The sequence below is a fragment of the Anoplophora glabripennis genome, unplaced genomic scaffold (genome assembly GCF_000390285.2).
Source record: "Anoplophora glabripennis isolate ALB-LARVAE unplaced genomic scaffold, Agla_2.0 scaffold57, whole genome shotgun sequence".
NCBI classification, from domain to species: domain Eukaryota; kingdom Metazoa; phylum Arthropoda; class Insecta; order Coleoptera; family Cerambycidae; genus Anoplophora; species Anoplophora glabripennis.
The window spans coordinates 1,713,129-1,732,895 of NW_019416296.1; the positions used below are offsets into that span (position 1 = coordinate 1,713,129).

The following is a 19,767-nucleotide window of genomic DNA, read 5'->3' on the forward strand; positions in this document are numbered from 1 at the left end:
CATTGCACAATTAGTAATTATTAACTAAAAATCCCTAAATCTTAGTTATTAGTCATCAAAATTAATGATTCGTTCACAAATGGACAGTGATAAAGTGAATTACCACTAATCACCTACGGGTGAAACAGAATATTGTGATTTATTTCATTTTGTATCGTTTGTTTGAAACAAAATAAACATTTATTCATTTATTTTTTTCAGAAATTATGACATTGAGAAGGAGTTCGAAAGAATGATGAAGAAGAATGTATTTGATTCTTGTTAAAAAAAATTTCGAAACAAGAATTGCAAGTTACCAATATTTTTTATAACATGTAATTTTATTAATACATATTTCTAAGAAAAATATAGTCCAGTTCTTTTCAAATTTGTTGCACGTTTATTTTATTTTGATGTGCAGGGTGTTTTGAAAAAGATAACCACAAATTTGGACGATGTGATGTGCCTACCATCTTTTATTTTTGACATACGTGTCAATGAGAGACAATTTTTTAAAATCAAATTTTAAGTCTTCAAAACACAAGCATAAGCACTGAAAATTTGATACATACAAGTTTGCATTAGCTGTTAATTTTTTACCATCTGCTAGAGGTCGCTAGCTACAATCTTACCCATGCGTTTTATAACAACTTTATTAAGGTATGTTTTTATGATTATGGTATATTATAACATAAAATTTATGGTGATATTCTGTAATTTTCTTACTGTGCTGAAGTGTACAAAATCAGTTACGTTTGTTTTTCTGTGAAACTCTAAATAATAAGTCTGATTAATATTTTTTGGAATATTATTAGTTATACACCCTGGATCACCCGTCCACCCCTTCTAAAATCCAAGTACTTGGTTATGTGAATTGTGAAGAATGGTTCAGATGAAAGTTACTGGTCTCCAAGGGGCACATATTGTCATGACCTTGAAGGTCATTGTTCAAGGTCAATTTAGTTTTTTTAATGGAAACCCTTATTTTCAACCCTGGATTCGGAGAGCAGAAAATTCTACGTTCAGACGATATATTTACTAAAAAAAATTGTAAAATTTGAAGGTCATTTTACATCACTTAGTCACTGTAACAGGTTATAGAATAGTACAATATAAAAATGATGCTCTTATGTTTATATAAAAAGAGACCATTTTCTATGTAAATTTAAATTTTACACTGTTACATACGATGTACATTGTAAAATACCTTATTTCAAAAAAGCTGTCAAAAATGGTACTAGGTTACGTTATAGCTAGCAACTTCTAGCAGATATTCAAAAGCTAATAATGCGGATGTATTAGCTCCCTCAAAAAATTATCTATACAAAACAAACTTCAGTGCATTACATTTTTTGGAAAAGGGAAAATTTGATTTAAACAAGTTGTAAATGGGCTATTGGTCTATAGGAAAAAATCATACTATTTTTTGACATCCTATCTGCCCCTAATTTAATGCCGTTTTTCCAAAACACCCTGTATAAAAATATATACATCAGTTTTCATACTTTTTATATATTATTGGTGAGGTAATCAATAAAACAACTTAGGAAACATTTTTTTCAACATTTAATTAAAATATATATAAAATCTGAACAATTGATAAAAAAATAAATGCAATTTTTTACTAAAAATTTGAAAGTCAATCTATTAAATAAGGACTGTCTAACGCCCCTAAACCTGCTGCCACTCCCCCTTCGTTTGCCGTGCTCACTTTGGTTCTTAGCATATGTCCCACTTGTTTGTTCACCAAAATTTTCTCTGAATCCCTAAAAGTAACAATGTTGCAATATACAGGGTGGGCCATTAGTGTAAGAAAGTAAAATAACGCCCTTGTTATTCATAATACAGAAAAAAAGTTTAAAAAGTTGTACAGAATCAAAAAACGTAAAGGACAAAATTAATTTGAAACACAGGGCGATGAGTAAAAATGGGACATGCCAAATACTACATTCTTTAAATGGAACACCATGTATATTTTTATACATATGGATTTCTGAGAAAATTCTATATATGGCAATAAAACAGTTTAACATTTTAGTGTGGGGTTGCCAAGTTATGTAGAAAATTCTTCAAACTTTGGAAAAAACATGACCTCGAAGAAGTTGTATTAACTTTCAACTACTAACACTTGGAGCAAAAATATTTGACAGAGTTATAGGCAAATGTTAGGCAAAGACTCCTATATTAGCTAATATCGATATTTTATACAGGGCATTTTTTAGAATGCGATCATTTGAAGAAAGTTCAAACTTGATTTTCTAAAATTTTTCAAATGGAACACCCTGTATTTTATTATTCTATTTGATTCACATATCAGTCCACGTCAACCTTTATTAAGTATGTTCTACACCTAAAGTTGTTAGTTTTTAAGATATAGCAAAATTTCTGGAAAAACCTACTTGTTATTATTTTTGGTCACACGAAATGGCTTTGGAAAAAACTATCACATTGTGTCAACTTGTCAGTTCATAATTTATCATTCCATTTTGAGTTAATTTTATTAGTTAATATTTATTTGTGGTATTCTATAAAATAATAAAAAATAAGTTTTTCTTAGAAATGCTGTATCTTAAAAACTAACAATTTTACATATAGAACATGCTTAATAAAAGTTGAAGTGGACCGATATGTGAATAAAATAGAACAATAAAATACAGGGCGTTCCATTTGAAAAATTTTAGAAAATCAAGTTTAAATTTTCTAAAAATGATCATATTATAAAAAATGCCCTGTATAAAATATCGATATTAGCTAATATAGGAGCCTTTGTCTAACATTTGCCTATAACTCTGTCTAATTATTTTGTTCCAAATGTTAGTAGCTGAAAGTTAATACAACTTCTTCGAGGTCATATTTTTTCCAAAATTCAAAGAATTTTCTACATAACTTGGCAACCCCGCACTAAAATGATAAACTGTTTATATTGGCATATATAGAATTTTCTCAGAAATCCATATGTTAAAAAATATACAAGGTGTTCCATTTAAAAAATGTAATATTTGGCAGATGTTCAGCGTCCTGCCATGACTTTTTTGCAGGACACTAAATGTCCTTAATTTTACATATTTGTATATTTTTCCAAAATATAGTTACAAGACTTATGCAATCTGGCAATCGTGTACTGAAGAAAGTGAAAAATTTTGAAGCTATAATAAAAAAATATATATTTTCAGATTCATATTTTTTTCCGATACAAAGTACACAGTACCTGTGTACCTAGATATCTGCATAAAATAAACTATGGTTACTTGAAAACATCTGGGTATTATAAAATTAAAGTACATATATAAAAATTAATGAAAAGTGCAATCATTACATTCAACAATTGCAATGTCAAGTGTAAAAATCAAATGCTCACTAGAAAAAACAATTTATTTTAAAAATTCAAAATTATGGTCAGGATCTTTTATAAATTTCAAATATTTTATGATGATACACTTGTCATATGCCCAATTATTATTGAAAAACACCAGACGAGCAACACTAATTGCAACAAAAATAAAAATATTAGCAACTTAATACTTACCCTATTATTACACCAAATATTCCAAGTTCCGATACCATCTCGCACAGCGGTGGCGGATTTGATCCAGCCGGTCTTACAATGTACCCAGTTGAGAGCGGTGGTAGGATTCTTTCCATAAGGATCCACGCCGTTCTTTCTCTGCTATCCTTCATTTGTAACATGACTTCCCTTACTTCGGATCCATAAAAATTATTTCCGCCACCTTCCCTTTGCGGTTTCAACACAAATCTAAAAATATAAGTGTAACTTAAATAAATGTAGATTATATTAACAAAAAGCTGTACCTATCTGGTTCATTTAGAGCCATTTGGACAGCCTGATCACCGAATTCGTCAAAGTCCAATCCATAGAGTCCTGTAAATATATCTCTAACACTTTCGATTTTCTTCGCTTCAGTAAGAAACAATTCTAGTATTCCAGATTTGGCGAGAGCCTGCTGTACTTTTTTCGTACCGGCTAAATGGTACTGGATAGAAGGACTCTTAATGGCTTGAGACCTAAATAAAACATAAAAATAATTACGTAAGAAAAATAGATTCTATAATTTATTATTTACCTTTCCATCAACAACCTTGCATCCCATTCTTTTTTACTTGGATAGTGTCCCGGTTCATAACCTGCTCTGAAATAGATTACACTAACCACAAGGCCATCTCTGAAAGATAGAAAAAGAATTAACCTAGATTTCTAACGAAGGAAAAGTTACTCACATGATTAACTCATTGTTCGAATTTAATGACCCATTATCGCCGACTTGTGTCAGTGTCCTCCTAATCACTTTAACGTGAGGGTTTAATTCACGAATTTTAAATTCGTGGAGCCGCTGATCACAAATATTATACGTAACATCTTCCACTATAAATAAGATCACCGCCTTGGGATCTCCGTATATTTTCCAAGCTTCCAACATCCCTTGACACAATCCCGCTAGTGCATTGTTCTCTGGCAGCTATAGAAGTGATATTGCGTTAGAAAATTGAACAGAAAGTGGGTCAAAAATCAACTATTAATTATGAATTATAATAAAAACCGTTTCTTAAATAAAAGTGAAATAAAACAAGTATATTTAAGTTAAACTTACATTTTGAATATGTTCAAAACACCCCAGTTCTTGTAAAACATACCTAAAAGAGAAAATTTATAAAAAAATGGAGTATCTTGAGGCCCATTCACAACGTTTTTAAAAATTATATTGTCTATTTTCTAAGCAAACATTTTATACATAATTCTGTAATTTGCTGTATAAAAATCCGAAATGAGGAAAAACTATCAAAACAAACAAGATATATAGTGTCTGTGACATTAAACTACATTGGACTATTAATGGCCGATTGTACATTAAATTTTAAGACGCTTAAATTAAAAACTCTTTCTCACAAATGTTTTAAACACTACTTTGAAATCTGAAAGATATGCTAGAAAACTTAAAATATTTTCTTAAATTGTGTTTAATACATCAGTGAAAGCAAAGCTTAAAATTTAAGAATATGATAAAGCTATTTCTAATACAAACTAGAGAAAAGTGAGAGTGATTTTTGCAGCAAAAATGTACAAGCCTTGCAAAAATTTGCATATTCATTTATGAAGTGAAGTGCAATATTTATTTTCATTGTTCTTGCAAATTAAATCTTGTTATATACAAAACACACTGTACATAAAATGGTGAAATAATGAAGCTCTGTAATGAATAAAATTGGAAATGCAACAAGTATGTAACTTTTTAAATTATGTCCGGCTTCCACAAATGGCAATTCTTAAGATCTAACATTTCTATTTTATAAAATACAAGGTATCCGCAAATTTCACCAACAACGTTTGACTGCATACTCATGACGATAAATAAACACGATCTATGAAAAAATAAAAACTTTTTGGTTTTTGAGTTTTTACTGATTGCTTTAAAATTTGCCATATTTATTTGGACTATTATGGCATATTATCTCTTAAAGCTTTAGTCAAATCGATTTACTGGGTGATAGTTTTCTCCGGTTACCTCTCCCTTTCAGCGGTCAAAACTTTTACAGTGATCGTATTTTTTTTAAATGAGCAGCAACATTGAAAAGGTCGTTTTATTTTAAAAAAATATTTTCTCTTGAGAAAAGCGCCTACAGAAAGCTATTTTTGAGAAAAATGGCATTATTTGCAGGTCTGTACGCTTTGGTTTCTGTAGGAATGCCATGGATTTAACTCAAATATTTAAATTTGTGACACTGCAACGCAAACCGAAACATACACACCTGCAAATAATGCCATTTTTCCCAAGAATGGCTTTCTGTGGGCGATTTTCTCGAGACAATTTTTTTTTTTTAAATAAAACGACCTTTTCAATGTTGCTGCCCGTTTTAAAAAAATAGGACCACTTTAAATGTTCTGACCGCTAAAAGGGAGAAGTAACTGGAGAAAACTATCACCCAATATATCGATTTGACTAAAGCTTTAAGGAATAATGCACCATAATAGTCCAAATAAACATGCCAAATTTTAACACGATCGGAAAAAGGGTTATGAAGTTATTAATTAAATTAGTTTTATTTTTGACAACTTTGAAGTCCTGCAACTCAAAAACCAAAAAATTTTTATAACTTTTTTTTCGTAGATCGTATTTATTTATCATCGTGGATAGGCAGTCAAACGTTGTCGGTGAAATTTGCGGACACCCTGTATATTTTTATACTTTAAACTAAAGGTAACTGGATTTTAATCAGGTTTGCTAGAACCACGTTATTATTATCGATTTAAAACTGTGATTAAAATGAATAAAAATTTCAAATGTAAATCAAATAATTAAATTTTGGAAATGTCAATAAATGAAAAATAGTTTCGTTGTCAATTATAAACATAAACACTGCACTGCGATGACAGTTCAGTTATAAAGCATCTAACATGACTCTAAATATACAGGGTAGCCCATCGAAAACGTACCGCAAGGCATTACAGGGTAGTAATGAACTTTTCGGCAAAATCCAAAAACAGGTAAAGTTTGCTTCTGAGGGGGACAACTTTTGGCGCAAAAAGCATAGCGAAATCTTCAACCCCTAAGTGGGGGTGCCATTCCCCAAATTTTTTTAAATGGGAATGGGGTCAAGTGGGGGGTCATTAGAAAGGGCTTTTAATTCTCTATACATCGATTCTTACTTTTTGAAAGTCGATCCATTATTTTAGAAAATATGCAGCTTTGAAAATACGAACAATATTTTTGACGAGAAATGCGAAAATCGATTTAATTTTACTTCAAAACTTACGGTATTAGTCAAGTAAATGCTGAAAATGTTGTCCGCCAACTTGCATACAATGATACAGGTTGTCTTCAAACCGTTGTCGAACATTCTGGAGCACTTGCGGTGTTACTTCGCGACATACATTAATGATTCGTCCTCGCAGATCTTCCAAGGTATCAGGTGGAGTGCTGTAAACTTTGCTTTTAATGTGCCCCCAGAGAAAGAAATCTAAAGGATTTAAGTCGGGTGACCGAGGGGGCCACTCAATTGCACCTCTTCGTCCTATCCAGCGTCCTGGAAACGTCTCATTTAGGTAATTGCGCACATTGAGCGAGTAATGTGGAGGAGCTCCGTCTTGCTGGAAAATCAGTTCGTGTTCATTGTAAGCAGGGTCGTCCTCTATGATATTTGTTAGAGCTGGGTCGATGACATTTTGTAGTAAATCCAAGTACATATCGCCTGTCAAATTTCCAGGAAGGAAAAAAGGACCTACAATGGAATTTCCAAAAATACCTGCCCATACATTCAACTTCTGGGGGTGTTGGGAGTGTGTCTCATGGAAAATCCTTGGATTGGTATCAGCCCAGTAACGACAATTATGGCGATTCACTAAACCATTCAAGAAGAACGTACACTCGTCCGAAAAACACACATTAAAGAGGAAATTATCGTTTATCGCTCGTTCAGTCATTATTTCGCAAAATTGCAAACGACGATCAAAATCGTCTTCATTTAGCTCTTGCACTAGCCGAATCTTATAAGGATGGAATTTGTATTTTTTTAATATTCGTTGGACACTTGTACGACTCACTCCTGTCGCAGTAGCCAATTGCATTGTACTCAGCGTACTATCCATTGCCACTTGCCCCAATACCGCTATTTCCGTAGGTTCATTTAGTACCGGATTTTCAACCTGCCTCTTTTTGTTATGAACGGAGCCAGTTTCGCGAAATTTGGCCACCAATTCGCGAACAATTTTTCCAGACGCATGTTTCTCAGGATGCCGTTGGTTGAACAGTTCGGCGACCCGATTTCCGCATTCATTGTTTTTGAAAAAAAGCTCAATAATTTCTACTCTTTCTGGAATTGAGTACACCATAATTAATCAATTTAAAAGACTCGGCAGTATTGGTACTCTTCAACTACAAGTCACAAGACAGTTATCTAGCAACTTCTTGTGGCCTATCTAAATACGAAACAAAAAGCGGACAATTTTTTGCTCACCAAAATCAGGCTAAAGAATTCGCAAATCAAAAAAAAAAACAGCGAATTCTTTTGAAGGAATTTACCAAGCTAATACCGTAAGTTTTGAAGTAAAATTAAATCGATTTTCGCATTTCTCGTCAAAAATATTGTTCGTATTTTCAAAGCTGCATATTTTCTAAAATAATGGATCGATTTTCAAAAAGTAAGAATCGATGTATAGAGAATTAAAAGCCCTTTCTAATGACCCCCCACTTGACCCTCATTCCCATTTAAAAAAATTTGGGGAATGGCACCCCCACTTAGGGGTTGAAGATTTTGCTATGCTTTTTGCGCCAAAAGTTGTCCCCCTCAGAAGCAAACTTTACCTGTTTTTGGATTTTGCAGAAAAGTTCATTACTACCCTGTAATGCCTTGCGGTACGTTTTCGATGGGCTACCCTGTATACATAATTTAAGTTTTTCTTAATTATTTTTGCACACCTACAATTTGAGGCATTTCTCCCGACCTACTCTGTATATCTTGGCTGCCACTGACCCACCTTGCATTCTCCCCATGTTTAATTCAAAATTCGATTTGTTTGGAAATACATGCAACAAACCTGATTCCTACAATTTACCCTTAAATACACAGGTTACTAAAAAGTATATAACTTGTTACACTCCGAGAGAGATAAACAAACACATACTCTCTAAAAATATTATAGGAAAAAATAAATAAATATTTATAAATATATATAATTTGAGCCAAGTTGTGCCTGAATATTCAAATTAAAAAGAGTTTGTATTAAATGTTTGCTAGAATTATATTAAATACGAAAATAATTCATATAAATACCATAATTTTAAATGTAGCATGCATATGTTATGGACCAAGTGATCAATCGGGCATTACACATAATGCCCGGTCATTATGTAAAATGCCCAATATGAGTGTGCAATTTGATAATAATTATTCAAATAATCAAATTGACCGGGCATTATACATATTGTCCATCACCTTTTGGGCGGAGTAATACAAACATATTTAATTACTATTTTTTTATTATTATTGTCATTTAACTTAAAATAAACTAAATGTTAGACAATTTAAATAATCAGACTCATTATTTGGATTAATTAGCAAGGACTTCTACATTAAGAATCCACTAGTTTCTGCATTTAAAACTTAAGGAAAGTCATATTAAAAATTAGGTAACATAAAATATATAAAATTTAAAACAAACATTTCACAACATATCTTTGTTTTATAGAAGTTTTGACATATTATTATAAAACATAAAATAAACGAAAGTTTAAGCAATCAGACTCATTATTTGGCATAATTAGCATATAATAGTTTTCAGCACTTTAAACTTAATAAAAGTCAAATGAAAATTTAGCTTTATTATCAAATTGCCCAATTGTCACGTAGCAATATAATAATGACCGTGCAATGTGATAAATAATGAAGTTTAGATAGTAATTAATCACTTAGCCCGATAGAGCTAGACATTATTCATAATGCTCGCACATTATTAATAATGCTCGCATTAATCACCTGGTCCATAACACATATATCAAATTGAGATTAAAATGGAATTTACTAGGACTGTGAATTAATTTTGAGGGATTTTTGTAAATTCGGGACTTTGTTGTGAAATATTGTATATATGTATTAATATGTTTCAAAGTATTGTCCATCCCTAAGCACTACTTTTTCCCACCTTTCTGGTAGCTTACGGATTCCGTATCGAAAGAATAACTCATCGTTTGATGCTGTCCACCAATCGATCCAATTTATCGTACTTTCATAAGATTGGAAGCGCTGCTTAGACAGGCTGTGTTTCATGAATCGAAACAAGTAGTAAGCATATGGAGTAATAACTGGTTAATTTGGCGGGTGGGGTAAAACATCTCATTTCAGCGTTCCTAAGTATTTTTTTGGCTTCATGAGCAACATGTGGTCGAGCGTTACCACGCTGAAAGCACACAACACCAAGCTGGTCCCATCAAATACAGAGCATGAGCTTCAAACCATGAATATTTGGCCTAGCCGTCAATGTTGATGATTGATCAGGGAAACCCCACGATTTTCTACGTTTAAGATTATCATAGAGTATTCATTTTTATCACCAGTTGCGATACGAATAAAAGGCTCTTTCGGCATTCAACATTTCTTGACTTCAATTTGTGTGGTACCTAACTGCTCGCTTTTGAATCATACCCAGTGCTGAGGCGGAATTGTTTTAGACGAAAGATTACACTTAATTTTCAACGAGGATTCATCTTAATTTGTTCGCAGTTATCTATTTATACCCTGTATAGAAAGATAGAGCATCAAAAATGTTGTGAGTTTGCCTTATAAAGTCACGACCAATTATTAACAGTTTAAAAGTTACAGGATGCTGAAAAAAATTAAATTATTTTTGGCAATAACTCAGAATCGGACAGTTATATTTTAATTTTCAGGTCGTGTATTGTTAAAATTATGGTATTCATACTCCTAACAACTACAAAGATTTAAAACCAATTAAGTTTTGTAAGAAGAAATAGTTTTTCCTCATGTGGCTTCCATGTTACTATGAATTACAATTATAAAAAAATATTTGTTATTTACCTAGTAAGAATTAGGAGTGCTATAAAAGTGTTTAATAAAATAATGCATGTGCGTATTAGACACAATCGAAAGAGTTCAGTGATATTCTATAAATAGCATCCAACACCAGAATGATAATGAAATAGCGTAAGATGTAAACTGAGGTAGCTAAAACATAGGATTGCATACGAGAAAAGCACTAATATTTAAAACATTAATTATAGGTAAGAGTCATTTTCATATTACACTATTTCTAAATGGTGAATAAAATCATAAACCACAAAACCCCTGACATCGACAGATATTGAGTTTCAGAGCAGATACCTACCAACCGTAAATAATTACAATGTTAGATTGACTAAACACAAATAGATATCCACATATTAGTCATAATAAGTATTACACAAACAAGTATTGTACTAACACATATAGTTTGAGAAATGTGTTTGATTGTTTTAAATCAAGTATGCCACTAAGATGTGCTGTAAGTGATATTGGTGCAATTTATAGAAACAATTACTAAAATAAATAATCTACCGTACCTATGAAATCTTGGCAAACTAGTGGCAATACCCCCAAAGCTTGAGGCGATGGTATTAATTTCCACTTGCTTTATATGATTAGCATATTCAGAATGTATCATATAGTCGGAACGAAGCAGTCCCAAAGCCACCCGCTGAAATCAAATGCAAAATATAGTCCAGCCACATTGTGTAGTTTATTGATCCCTAGGTACAACATAGGTATATGGAATCATATTATTTCAAAAGACTAAAAAAAAGTAAATGTTTTGAGATGCAATTATCTTCAAAAATGTGATCAATAATGATTTGCATAGTACCTAAAATTTTTTTAAATAATTTATATTTGTAGAGGAAATGTGTAAATATTAAGATATATTAAATGCAACAGATTTATATTTTATAATTCATTTTCCTAAAAAAAAAAGTGGAAAATAGTAACGTTGCGATAAAACAAACAGTATAATTTGTGTGTACTATATGTATCCCATACAATAAAGTTCCAAATACATCCTTCTAAAAGTAATGGGTAGTTCAGTAAGTAAATGCAACACATTCTGTTTAAAAAAAAACAATCCTATATCAATCTGTTACATAACCTGCATTTTTTCAAAATATTCGAGCCTACCCAGTACCCTTAAAAGAACATACATTTTAATTATGAATATGAAATGTAGAGTTCACATTCACATTTTACAATATTTGAGATGAAACTGGCATAAAACAGATGTTATTATAACTGTCATCTCACAAATATGAACAGAAAAAATTAATAACACTAAAGTTCTTTATTGGTCAAAATAGTGTAACCAAAATGCCATCAACCAGTCTTTCAGCCTAAAGCAACTAAGCTTTAAGAAAAATTCAATATTTTTTTATATTCTAATCGATTGTGATTTGTTTACATACGATTACAGATGGAGCTGAAAGTCATTTGGTGTTTCTGTAATAAGTGTTTTTTCAAATGGATAATAGAACAAATTATTTTAAGCAAAAAGTTTCATATGAACGTGTTTCATAGTTTGCTTCGTTTTCGATACAGGGTGTTGAGATTAAAAAAAAGTATCATATTTTCTGAGATATCTCCCAGGATGTTACCTAAGTAGAAGTAAAAACTAGCTAAGTTGACTTACAAATATGTCAACAAGTAATGTGATATTTTATTCTAATTTCATTACCTGATATAGTCTTTCCGATATCAGTTGAAGAAGACGTTGACAATGTGTACCAGGTTCGGTCGCTGACGCAGTAACTCGGCATTGAAATATTTCAAAAACTTATTCCCATATTTATTTAACCGTACCCATATACAGGTCTGGTCGAACTAAACGTGGAGGTGGTAGAAATGTATATGCCCAGTTGAAAAATGCGAGTGCGGGCAAATGAAATCTAACACAGCTGCATTGGGCCACTGGACAATAAATCTCAGCTGTTGACAAGTGTTGACAAATTGCCCAGCAGTGCAGTGCAGCAATGCGGAATTTGGTGCGATTCAGGTAATTTTAATTTTTTATATGCACCTTCTATTAATCATTGATATTATTACAACACGGCATTTTGGAGACCTTTTGAAATGGATCAAAACGAAATTTACCATCAATATAATAAAATTGATTGGGGACATACATTTAAATTATGTAGTTGGCGAATATAATAGAAATTTTCTACACATTATCTACAAATTATTATGATTTTTTACCTTTAGAAGAAAACTTTTCTAAGGATGCCTATGAAAGTCATTAAATTTTATTGCCAGGCGTTTTTTTACATGTTTAACGGACTTCGGAAAGACTATACCTCGAACTTCAAACCATGTTCATTTGAAACTATTTGCTTATTATAATCTGTTATATTACCGCTTTGAAGCAACAGGCTTATTTCAGAAACACTGTAAGGCAAATAAATATTTTTTTTTTCTGAAGACATGGCGGTTTAAGGAATTATAAACATTATAAAACTGCTTGCGATCTATGGCTTCATGGCTTGATTATTTCCAACTATTATTACACAGATAGATTTTGTTTAAATTGTATGACTTGAAGATGACAACATATAATTTTTCATCAGGTGGTTTTAAACAAGTTCCATTTAAAAAAAAAACAAAGTAAAAAAAAATAAATAAGTAATATATACATCACTACCATTCACACACAATCTTGTAGGAAGCTCTTAATAAAAACACAATAAGCACAGTAATGTAGAGCCTTCATTACCTCATCCATTTGTCAGACAGCATATAAAACTAAAAATTCCATTGCATACAACCTTTCCTGTATACTGAAAACTTTGAAGTCTATCAAATTTATATTGGAATTTGATAGATTACATTACAGATACGTTATTACTATGAAGGCACTGTTAAACAATTCACCTGTTGATAGCTTAAAAGCAAAAGAGAAAACGTGTTCTGAAAATGACTTGTACTGCTATATACAACTTATTTGCAACAGATTGTTGAATATATATAACAGGCCAATTCCCATTTAATTGCCATATAATTTCCAGATATCCCATATTTAAATTAATTTAGTTAAATAGTACTCTTCACCAAAACCATTTACCTACTTAATATATGTACATTTCAGTAATCTGCAATATACAGGGTGTTTCATAATTGGTGTCAATATTGAAGGGTGTTAATGTGTTCGTGATTTTAAGACAAAAAGTTCATATAAACATAGGTCCGTTTTCGCTTTATTTTTGATATACAGGGTGATGAATATCTGTTTGTAAAATTGTTTTTTTTTTAATAACTCCGAAACTAAATTAGATAGTTTTATAAAACTTAGTATGTGTAAACTAGGTGCAGAGACAGGTCTTTTGCATAATAAACGAATTTTCATTTTTAACCAGTGGCGTCCCAATTAACTTCAACCTCATTATTTTTAATGAAAAAAATGATACGCCACTGCATTTTTGAAAAACAAAAATTATTGTATAAATGGTGCTTTATTTTGTAATAAAAAAGATCTCTTGAGTTTTTTTCTTATCTTGCACTGTTTTTTAGTAAAAAAATAAAGAACAACAATAATTATCTGTACGTGGAATGAAATACTTTTTACACATTTTATGGAAATAATTCTTTTACTAGATAACTTATACACATTATTGTATAATATTATTAATAATTACGGTTGACGATCAACAAATAACAATTTTGTGAAACGAAAAAAACAAACAATTACATCAGTTGTTGAAAATGCCCTCCACCTGCAAGGATACATGCTTCAGCTCTTCTTCTCATATTAGTGCGGACTCTTTGAAAAATGTTGTCAGTGTTCCTTATTACATCACAGGAAGCTCTTATGCGATTCCTCAGGTCTTCTACAGTGTTAACCGGAGTGTTGTAAACCAGAGTTTTCAGATGCCCCCATAAGAAGAAGTCCGCACTATTCAAATCTGGGGACCTGGGGGGCCATTGTTGGGGTCCACCACGGCCTACCCATCGGTCATGAAATGTGCGATTTAAATATTCTCTTGCTTCTCGATGGAAATGAGCTGGTGCACCATCATGCATGAACCACATTCTATTTCTAGTTAAAAGTGGCACTTCTTCAAGTAATACGGGCAAATCCTCCTCTAGAAACCGACGATATGTACGGCCGTCTAGCCTTTGTGGCAGAAAAAAAGGTCCAATTAAGTGATTTTCAACAATTCCAACCCAAACATTCACGGAAAATTGTTCTTGATTGTTAAAGTTCACAATTGCATGCGGGTTTTCTTCGGCCCAAACATGATTGTTATGGAAATTTCTTATAGCGTTTCTAGAGAAGTTAGCTTCGTCTGTAAACATTATTTCACAGTCAAACAAGGGATTTTGCGCAATTTTCTCCAAAAACCATTGACAAAAGTTGATTCGCAAAGGAAAATCTCGAGGAAGTAAGGCTTGGACCCGTTGAATATGATACGGGTATAACAGAAAATCGTGAAGAATTCTCCAAACTAGAATGTGCGAGATATTCAAGTTATTTCCAATTTGTCTAGTGCTAATATTAGGATTTTCATCAATTGAATTTAAAACTGCTTCTTCAACTTCTGGAGTTCTAGTAGTCCGATGGGCACCTTTTAATTGATTATTTGGCTTAAAAGTACCTGTTTCAGCCAACGTTCTATGTATGTTTGAGAATGTTCGTCTATCTGGTGTGACTCTATTCGGGAAACGCTCTTGATATAATCGTTTAGCCTCTGGCGCTCTGCCATCAGCCAAGCCATACATGTAATGAATGTCTGCCAACTCTTGATTTGTAAACTCAACCGTTATCAAATAACACTGTATAGGTATTTTAAGTATCAAAATTGAGTTGAATGAACTGAACTGTCAAAATTAATAAATCACAACAGTAATCAACAACCACAGCCTACTAGGTAATCTTTATATCATGCTTTCTGTTTGGCTCAATGTGGGTTAGTATGTTGTTCTTTATTTTTTTACTAAAAAACAGTGCAAGATAAGAAAAAAACTCGAGAGATCTTTTTTATTACAAAATAAAGCACTATTTATACAATAATTTTTGTTTTTCAAAAATGCAGTGGCATATAATTTTTTTCATTCAAAATAATGAGGTTGAAGTTAATTGGGACGCCACTGGTTAAAAATGAAAATTCGTTTATTATGCAAAAGACATGTCTCTGCACCTAGTTAACACATACTAAGTTTTATAAAACTATCTAATTTAGTTTCGGAGTTATTAAAAAAAAACAATTTTACAAACAGATATTCATCGCCCTGTATATCAAAAATAAAGCGAAAACGGACCTATGTTTATATGAACTTTTTGTCTTAGAATCACGCACAGATTAACACCCTTCAATATTGACATTCAATTATGAAACACCCTGTATATTTAAATTCCCCTCCTCTCAATAATAAACGCTATACCCTCTTTTTATTGATGCTAAGAAGACATTTGTAAACAATATATCATTTATACGTGTCCCATAATTTTTTTAATTCGATTTTTATAAAAAAATATTTCGAACAAAAGTTATCAGATTTCGAGGGGGTCAAATTACCGTGACCTTGAAATTAACCTTAAAATCAATTATCAAGGTCATTTCAAGGTCAATTTTGACCTTTTAAATGGATACCCATATTTTTTTACAGTTTCGTATTCTGTGGGAAAATATATGTAAGTTTTGTATGAAACATTTTTCTTGAAAAGGCTTCCTATAATAAAAATATGGTTTTCCATTAAAAAAATTAAAAGTTGGCCATGAAATGACCTTGATAATTGTCTTCAAGGTCAAATTAAAGATCACCATGACCCTCTCAAAAGCTGATAACTTTTGTTCGAAATATTTTTTAATAAAAGTCAAATTAAATAAATTATGCAACCTGGCACATTAAAATGGAACACCTTGTATATAACTTTCACAAACATGACTCTTTTCTCTATTCAAATGTCCTCAAAGCTAAAACAGAAACTTACAAACTACTTATTTAAGCAATAAACAGTCAATTTGTTCCAAATTAGAAATAGTTGAAGCTAAGCTATAAAATATTTTCACAAGGTCCATAAAAAAGAAAAAAAAATTTGATAATTATTATATCCTTTAAGTAATAAAATTACTACAAAAAATTGTTCAAATATTCTACCCTCTAACTGAATTTTTTTGTTTTCCCAAAGTCCAGCATAAAAACCTTATTATTTTATTGTGCACATTGAATTGATGATATATTCGACCTGGTTTTTTAGATTTTCATTAAAAAGCTGATATATTTTTTCCTTCAGTGGAAGTATCGAAGACTTAATTAACAATGATTAATATCTAATGGCATCATAAAGTTTTTATTTTATCAGGAAGTGTTAATAAAATTTAGTTATTTTATTAGATTTTAATAAGTGCACAATAAAATTTCAAAATTGTTTCTTTTGTCTACAGCCACTGGGCGTTATTTTACATTTGCCGATTTTTAGTTTTTACCTCTGAATATCAGCAGAGACAGGTCCCAGCCATCCAAAGCCAGAGGCAATTGTATTGAACTCCACTTGCTTCAAACAGCAAACAGGCAAGTGCTCGGAGCTAGCTTTCTTATCTGTAGAGTCAGGAAGAGCAGCTTCCAACATCACATCATTTCTTACGAGGCCCAGACTCAACGGCTATGGCACAACCATAATATTCACATCCTAACTACTTCTATCCCCATTTTATTAATAGTTATTAACTAATATCAAATCACGGATTTCAACCTACTGTATTTTGTTGCATATATTTCTGGATAAACCAGTACTACTTATTGCATCATGATTTGTTTGAATGCTTCTTAAGATACACCAGGTATTAAGTTTGAACAATGCTTACATCGATTTTTCAAAATCTTGTGATTTAATTCCTTGTGTAGCAGTAAAACAACTTTTTAATGCAAATGTATTTTGTAACATCATGCAAACAATCTTTAATAAATATGTTAGTAGTCAAAAACCTTTGCAGCATGAATCCAATTAATAACTTACTTTGGGGCGGTTAGTATTAGATTAGTAATTAATGTAATGTAATAATAGTACAGCTAATAATATATAATAATTCACAATTCCTTACACAATTTCAAATACGTAAACAAAATGAATAAAAACAAATTACATGTAAGTACATAGTGCTCACATGAAAATTGCCCTCTTTTTTGTTATTCAAAATATGAAAAAGTAAAATGTAAAGTTGTGATTTTAAAAAGTTTCTTATCACACATACTACAAAGACAATTAAAAGTATTAATTTCTAAGGTCCAACTGATGTTTTCTTTTTAATCGAATGTCCTGTATATCTTTAGATCATCGGAAAGAATGTTAAAAGAGCTCTTCAAAGATCTATTATGTATTATTAATTTTTGAGATATTACATATTTATTAATATGTAACATCACCATTAAGCCAAAAAAAGTATTTTGTGAAAAAAATTCTTGTTTTTCTGTAGATATAAGAGATAGTTATGAAATAAATAAACCAATTTTTTTTAATTAATACTATTTTTAACAAACGATTTTATTTTCCAGTATGCCATCTTAGTTTAATACTGTGTTGTCATTTTTTATTTTTTAAACATTTTGTTGCTCCCATTTGGTATTTATGTTCCAAGAAAATGTTTTAAAGAAAAAGTACTATGCAAAGCATACTTGCGTCTTGCTTAACAAATTAGTATATTTTGTTTTATTTAGTACAAACCAAATAAAAATGGATTTGTGACTGGCTGAATTTTTAAGTAAATTGTTACTATATCGCACCTTTCTACATCAACAAACATTTCACGAGTTAACTATTTAATCGGCAATTAACACCATTTTTTTAAATTGCTTTTCAAGAAATGTAAGCGGGGCCTATTTATGAGAACAACAAAAGGTACGGCATTTATTATATTAATTTAAAACTACCCTGATAGAGAAGCTTTCGGTTTTATCGATTTATATAAATCACCTCGAAAAATGTAAATGGTAGTTTATTTTTAATATATGAACAGTGAATATCGTATATATCAATATACTTTCACAAGAAGGAGAAAATCCTTATAACTTTTACACTTGACTTTTTTCATGGTTCGAACAATAATGGAGAGAAAGAAGGGCAATTTCCATATGACCACTAGGTACAATGTGTGTTCTCATTACTGAATAAAATATTTTTTTTTAATTATAACCTCCAAAAACTTAACGATTTATTGCTAATATAAACTTTCTGCCCTCAGCCTGTTCACAACTGAGCTTCATATTTGTGAAAAATATTTGAACAGGTACTTAATCTGACATAGATAAAAAAAATAGTCATATAGAAATATGATTTCAATAAAATTATCAAATATAAAGTTAATTAAGTATGAATATACTTCAGTGTTTAAGTAAGCTTAAGTACATAATTGATATCTATTCAAAAGGGTAATGGTTTGGTTATCTTGAATATTGCCCGCAATTAATATTATAAGTACTTATTATAATGTATTATATTGAATAAAATATTAAAGAAAGAATAACAGAACCACTCTAAACAAAGACAGCAAAAGTAGTTCTAAAAATATTAATTACTCTTTACCATTCATTCTGTTTCAACACGATACACACAACAAAGAACTTACTTGTGTTACACCCTCATCTTGAACAGTTTCATATATTTTGAACAAATTCCCAGTGAATTCATCTACCTGGATTGTTTCTTTAAGCGTAGTTGTCAGAAATTCTCTGTTGTGAGCAACTCTGTGCACTAATTCATTTAAAATAATCTGTACTTCAACAGCTCGTCTAAATTCCTTACTGGGAAAAGTTGATGGCAATAAAACGAAAGGAGCAAAATTAAGAGAATCCTCACTAAAACAGGCTTTAGATCTCATAGCAGCACCATGCATTATAGCCCAATCTTTTGCTTTTTCTACGAGTTCCTTCAACACATCTTCAGATATGGGCACAGGAATGCAACTTGGAAGATGAGGATTCTTCTGTGACATATTTCACTGGAAAAAAAATAATTCTATTAAAAGTTACACAAACGTGAATAGTGCGACGGTAGCACAATATAAATTAGCTTATTTTTCTTTCAGATGCACTTAAAAATGATGACAAACAAAAGATAAGTATAATTACCTGTGTATAGATATATAAATACTAAAATCAACACTTGATAAAAGTTATCAAATACGCAATTAACGGGAAAAAAAACAAAAAATTTAAATTCACATAACACAGAAAATCGGGTTATATTAAAATCAGCTAAATCAGTTAAAATTTCATGATTGATATTTGACGTTTGATTATGGATTTAAA

The 19,767-nt window shown here is 31.1% G+C and overlaps 1 protein-coding gene across 2 annotated transcripts; it reads right to left on the reverse strand.

Moving 5' to 3' along the window:
* Positions 1-1,538: 1,538 nt before the first annotated feature.
* LOC108917537 (glutathione synthetase) lies at positions 1,539-19,761 on the reverse strand. Of its 2 annotated transcripts, none has more exons than XM_018724187.1 (9): positions 19,588-19,761; positions 19,086-19,457; positions 11,046-11,179; positions 4,587-4,629; positions 4,216-4,454; positions 4,062-4,160; positions 3,790-4,002; positions 3,506-3,733; positions 1,539-1,745 (listed from the first exon to the last, which is right to left on the reverse strand). In XM_018724187.1, the coding sequence occupies exons 2-9, from the start codon at positions 19,449-19,451 to the stop codon at positions 1,619-1,621; spliced, it is 1,449 nt and encodes a 482-aa protein (XP_018579703.1). In that variant the 5' UTR covers positions 19,452-19,457; positions 19,588-19,761; the 3' UTR covers positions 1,539-1,618. The 2 variants fall into 2 exon arrangements, with proteins under 2 accessions (XP_018579703.1, XP_018579702.1); XM_018724186.1 differs by lacking the exon at positions 11,046-11,179 and adding an exon at positions 16,950-17,125.
* Positions 19,762-19,767: the final 6 nt, after the last annotated feature.

Excerpts from the sequence above, each read along its gene's own strand:
- LOC108917537 (XM_018724186.1), bottom strand. The coding sequence starts at position 19,451 with ATGTCACAGAAGAATCCTCATCTTCCAAGTTGCATTCCTGTGCCCATA. Across the intron at positions 4,630-16,949 it reads GTCTCTGCTGATATTCAGAG|GTATGTTTTACAAGAACTGG; the intron begins GTAAAAACTAAA and ends TTTCTCTTTTAG. Across the intron at positions 3,734-3,789 it reads GCTCTAAATGAACCAGATAG|ATTTGTGTTGAAACCGCAAA; the intron begins GTACAGCTTTTT and ends TTATATTTTTAG.